The sequence below is a fragment of the Anopheles moucheti genome, chromosome 2, assembly GCF_943734755.1.
Source record: "Anopheles moucheti chromosome 2, idAnoMoucSN_F20_07, whole genome shotgun sequence".
NCBI classification, from domain to species: Eukaryota; Metazoa; Arthropoda; class Insecta; order Diptera; family Culicidae; genus Anopheles; species Anopheles moucheti.
Genome location: NC_069140.1, coordinates 12,889,990 through 12,895,577, shown reverse-complemented (window position 1 = coordinate 12,895,577; position 5,588 = coordinate 12,889,990). Strand labels below are relative to the sequence as shown.

The window sequence follows — 5,588 nt, the reverse complement described above, 5'->3', positions numbered from 1 at the left end:
GTGGTGCAGAAAGGACATGTGCTTGATTGTGCTCGAGCATTCGTGACTCCGGAGAAATATCGTCCCACGGCATGTTGATCGCTTGCCTGCCTTCCCATGCGTGATTCGTGGCTCTTGTGTGACATAAAGTAGGTCCTGTTTATGACAAATGACCGCATGGTGATGTAAGTGTGGTGCCGATTTAGCAGCACTGCAGTGCTAACGCAGTAATGCTAGTAAATCATTGCTGTCGAGTTGGGTTCTCGTTAAAAAGGCTTATTGCGACGGTGGAAAAATATGAGCTTTCCTTCTACGGCCGGCAAATGATTGTGTGAACGGAGCGGCCGACTCGTGGCCGTACGTACAACCCTCCGCGACTCTGTGAATCTCACGTGTTTTTGAGGACGAAGTGGATTATTGGTTTCGACGAGAAAATGAAGAAATAGTTCGAAAACCACAAAGCCAGCAACGAGAAAAGTGCCCCTAGCTTGATGCCCTCGGAACAACTTCCACTGTTTGTGTGCAATGGTGCGGTTGTGATTCTAATTAGCCAACACTCACAATCATGACCTGACCAGGCAAAAGGTCAGCAGTGCACTTTCAATTGATTATGCAGCAGGGAAAGCCACTGGCCTTCTTTCACAATGCTCAAGGATGCTCCATTTCACGTGTGCCGCCTATTCGGCAGGGAAGGAAACAGTTTTCTCTCGTTCGAGCTTCTGTCTTCCTGGCATCGAGCATTATTGGGGATCGAAGAAACAATAATTAAAATCAAACGGAACGTAGGTGTTTCGATGCTACGTGAGCATGGAGCTCGGTAACCATGATGACAGCCGGGGACTTAGTTCAGTGACACTACGTTCAGCTCATGTGTTGGCTACCGGCATCGTCTGACGCACGGCGATGAGTTCCACTCCTTCATCATCATATCATCATGCGAAAAGGCTGAAGTGCTACAGACCTCATGAAAGGCGTCGTGTGATAGTCATTCTTCTACGAAATGATAATCTATTTGACACAGTTTAGAAATCGTTGCTACGTATGCAAAACAAAGGCATTTGTTCTTTGTTTCAACCTGGGTCAATACTTATGTACGTATGCACATTGCGTAAAATGTGTGCGTGAAAACAAAACGGGTATAGTGCACGCGTGTGTTGTAGAGGAATTGTTGACGTGTGATGTGTATTTTTAAATTCAGTTGTGTCCTAAAATAATCGAATCGTTTAATGTTTAAGCTTTACATTCTTGATTTGCTATCAACCATAATGTTTCGTGAAAATCCTATTTCGTCCCTATTCACCATTGTATTTAAAAAAAAGTATGAAATTTTAGTTGTCGAACTTATTAAGTAGGGGTGCTTAAATGGACCGCGTAATATCATCTTAATAGGAGTACTAACGTAAATCCTATTTTGAAATACGTTTTCAGGATATATTTTAATTCTGTATTATTTCATTTTTTGCATAAAAATAAACTAACAGCTAAATCGTTATAGTGAATGTTGTTTAAGAAAAGAAAAAAGTGTTAAAAAAGTGAACAAAGGATAAAAACTGTCCGTATTAAACTGAAGCAAAAAAGTAAAAATACGAAAAGTGTCACGCAAAGTGACATAGTAAAATATTGAAGTGCAATGTACTGAAGTGACGCAAGGAAAGTTGATGAAAATTGAAAGTGAGCTAAATTGATGTTCGAATCGAAACAGGAAACGGATACAATGCTGCTGGTGTTGAACAGTTGGATCGGACTACTTCTTGGGATGCTCTCGATTTCAGGTAATGTCATTTTTCGCCCTGCTTTTTTGGCCCCTTTCTTTCTAATCCTCATCCATTGGCTTGAACGTCCGTTCTGCTCCATCGAGAATGGTCGTCGTTTTACTTCGATCCTTCGGGATGGTTGTGACGCTGAAGGGTGCTTAGAATGGGTAGTCCGTAGGAGCGTTTCCGTTCACTTTAGCCATTTGAACTTTTTATCTGCTGCTCAAAAAACTGTCACCATTCAAAAGGTGTCCCCGAAGAGGAACGAGCAGAACATCCCTGCTGCAAGTTTATCTGGTGTCCCTTTTCTCAAATGTTTCATCCCTTGGTTCTTGTTTGAGCTTGACCGCTCACATGACACATTATACCTTAATTGGGCATTTGGTGTCTGGTGTTCGATAGAAAGATTAGCAGATGGCATCCTTAGCTGAAACTTTTCCTAATTCTTTTCTTTGTTTTCTCAAATGATACTTATAATACGACAAAACTTCGAACTCACATTTTTAAACTAATTCTTAGCTACACTTTCACTACCTATCGCTTTAACTAGTGTAAAAATCTGTGAATACATTTTAAACTGGATTTCAGAAAGCGCTTTATTGGCCAAGATTTCCAGTAGTTCCAGGTTCATTCAAAACAGCTCATCTAAAATTCAGGAATGTCTCGCTGAAAGGAAAGGAATTCTTGTCCAGACATTGCTGTTGCATTCCCTTTCAGGGTTTTTTTTACACTTCACTAACCTGTAGCTGAATAGTCCGTAAGGCGTACGGACGAGAAACATTTTTAAACGTACCTTGTTCTTCATGAACTGATTCGTGGTAATAATAAGTGATGGGTTTTTAGTTTTTTGTGAAATATTCGTACCTTTCCCTCGCGATAGTGAATTATTTTTCTATGTATGAAAAGCGTTCAAGCCGTAATGTTGTGTTTTGCTAAATGAACTGACGTATATCTAAGTTCCTCTTGAAAAATATTCACGATCCAATTTTATTTTTCTGTTAACATACTTTTTGGTTATATTTCTAAACACTCAAACAATTGTACAATATCGTGTGTGATTTCAGCATCTTACGGTCTTAAACTTAAATCGGTTAGAATACCGCCGTACAAGTATCGCACCGAATCAGCCCTGCTAGAATGCCATTACGAGCTCAACGGTCAACGTAAAGGGCACAGCTCACTCGACGGCACTAATCGACGACATCATGCCTATCAGAGCGACTATCTCAGTGAGCGCTTCGACGAGGAGGAGAAGCTGTACTCAATCAAATGGTACAAAGACAACGAGGAGTTCTATCGCTACGTGCCGTCGGCTTCGCAACCGATTAAGAGTTACAAAATCGAGGGTATCCGGGTCGACCCAAACCATTCCGATGGCACAAAGGTGTTGCTGCGAGGGTTAACACTTAAATCCTCCGGTATCTATCGGTGTGAGATCTCGGCCGAGGCGCCCAGCTTCGACTCGGTTCAGGGCGAAGGTCGAATGGATGTGATATGTGAGTTGTTTTTCTTTTTTGGTGGATTTAAGTTGTATAGTTGTATTCTGTTAATAACGATTTTTAAATATTTTTTATTTTATTTCCATCATGAATCGTATTGTTTGCCAGTTGTTCCAAAGGATGGTCCACACATAAGTGACAGTGAACGGAAAAGTTACCACAACGGGGAAACGATGGAGTTAAACTGCACCTCTGGTCGCTCATACCCGGCTTCAAATCTCCAATGGTACCTGAACGATGTGCTCGTTACAGACCCCAACAGCATTATACACTATCCCTCGATGCAAAATCAGCACGGGTTGATTACCACCTTTCTTGGGCTGAGTATAGTCGTCAACCATCGGCATTACATCGATGGGACGATACGGATAAAGTGTATTGCAAGCTTATCGCCCGTCTTATGGCGTGGCGGACAGGAGAGTATCGTCCAGTGGGAGCAACCAACCATCGACAATCGTGTTGCCATGCTATTGGGTGAGTTCTGTCTTGTTACCGTAATTATTGTTTAATGTTTTGTCGATCATCGCAAATCATCGCAATTTTAATCCTCGGTTTGTTTAGCAGCTAATTCAATTAATTACAAATTTTAATTTCTCTTCATCTTGCAGTGAAAAGTTCCGGTAACGTGCAAAGCTGGAATACTTGTGTCGTACTAGTAAGTTTGTTACTCTACCTACAAGGAATGGCAGTTACACGAATAGCGTAAAACCAAAGGTTTGCGGTACTGATCAAATTCACTGTGTACATTAAAATCATGATTAGTGATAACTAGCGCAACATTGATTTTCAAAAAACGAAATCAAACAAACAGACAAACCCGTTAGCAACATTCACAGCAAATCCTGTTACAAACAATTAATGAAGTGAGGAAAGCGGCAGAATATTTCTCAAGAGCTTATTCTAACGAAACTAAAACACAGCTATCCCATACTGTTTCCGAGGGATCGTTCTGAAAGTTTTCCCCATATCCTGTGAATGCTGTGTGCAATACAATCTATATAGAACCAACCTTGTAAATATTATGTTTAACACGTTGGTTATTGTAAGAGTACTTCAGCGTACTAGCAAGCTTAAGAATATCAACGATATGCTGAGGAACGCATTTGATTGCACGTATAGTACATAGATCTCGTTTCACCTTCACTGTGTGGTGCAATCAAATCAACGAAAAACTGGCAGTCGCAAGCGGAACAATAATCTACACGACGTTCAGATATAATACCGTAGAAAAGGACATTAAAAATAGTATTTTGCTGCTGATGGTCACAGCGCATGCAATAGCGAACAAAACCAATAATTGTTTCTTTCTTTGTTTTGTTCAGTCACACTCGAGAAAGTAACGACAAGAAAAGAATAAACTTGATTTTTGTTTGTGTTTTGGTATAATAAAGCCCATGTATATTGAAAAGCGTGAGCTACAAATAATTCACCTGTGTGTTTAATATCACTTCCCGGAATTTGTATTTATTTTGTCAATAGTTTTATCATGCGCATTCAACACAGAATCTCCTGATATGTACCGTTAAATGTTTTGTTCATCTCGCCTTTACGAATCTTGTACTCTCACATGCCTTCGTTGCCATTGCTTCACGTGTACGGCATGCCTCCGGAGCAATCCTGCTTCCTTTGTTTAACAATCCATTCTTCACCGATATCCTCCAGCTTGCTGGTTTGGATCCATTGTAAAATGTTTCCCACACATTTACCTCGCCTACACTTTCATTGGCATTTCTCGTACCAGCCGACAGGAGCGAAACCTCGTTATTGCATTATGTTGTGTGTGCCCCGAGTGTATCTTTGCTTTGTCTTCTTACCCCCGCGGCATTCACTTGAGTCGCAAGCTTCTGCAGACGTTATGTGCTCCACGGATCCGGGTAAGTACATTACGGCTCAAATAGCAGCACGATAAATCTCTGCCCCGATATTGCATTCTCGCTGCGGTGGATATTTGATACCAGGACCGGCCATTGGCTGTGGTAGTCTGCATTGAATGAACAAATATTAAGTGTTCCAGTGTTATGTAGTTCAGACTTAACGATCAAACATGAGTGATTGAAAGATGAGCTAATTGAAATATCGCTCAGGAAGACGCGAGTTGTACTTCAACACTGCGTATCGAAGAGACAATTCTAGAAATCAGTGAGGAGCTTAGTCATTGATTATTAAAAACACATGGCGCTATAAGCGTTGCATTTTTAAACTTTTTCTAACGATTAAGTGATTTATTATTCAAATTTCGTGTCTCATAAACTTCTCGTTTATTCGGAGATTCTAATCGCACTTCGAATGATTAATTATTTCCTCAAATTTATTGTCACAAAATTTGAAGTACTTCAATTACTGTAGCCGTGGACTT

The 5,588-nt window shown here is 40.6% G+C and overlaps 1 protein-coding gene across 1 annotated transcript; it reads left to right on the top strand.

Annotated features, from left to right (window-relative positions):
• On the top strand, positions 1–4,620 carry LOC128297275 (uncharacterized). The gene is made up of 5 exons (XM_053032891.1): positions 1–128; positions 1,475–1,751; positions 2,798–3,229; positions 3,341–3,706; positions 3,841–4,620. The coding sequence occupies exons 2-5, from the start codon at positions 1,664–1,666 to the stop codon at positions 3,936–3,938; spliced, it is 984 nt and encodes a 327-aa protein (XP_052888851.1). The 5' UTR covers positions 1–128; positions 1,475–1,663; the 3' UTR covers positions 3,939–4,620.
• Positions 4,621–5,588: the final 968 nt, after the last annotated feature.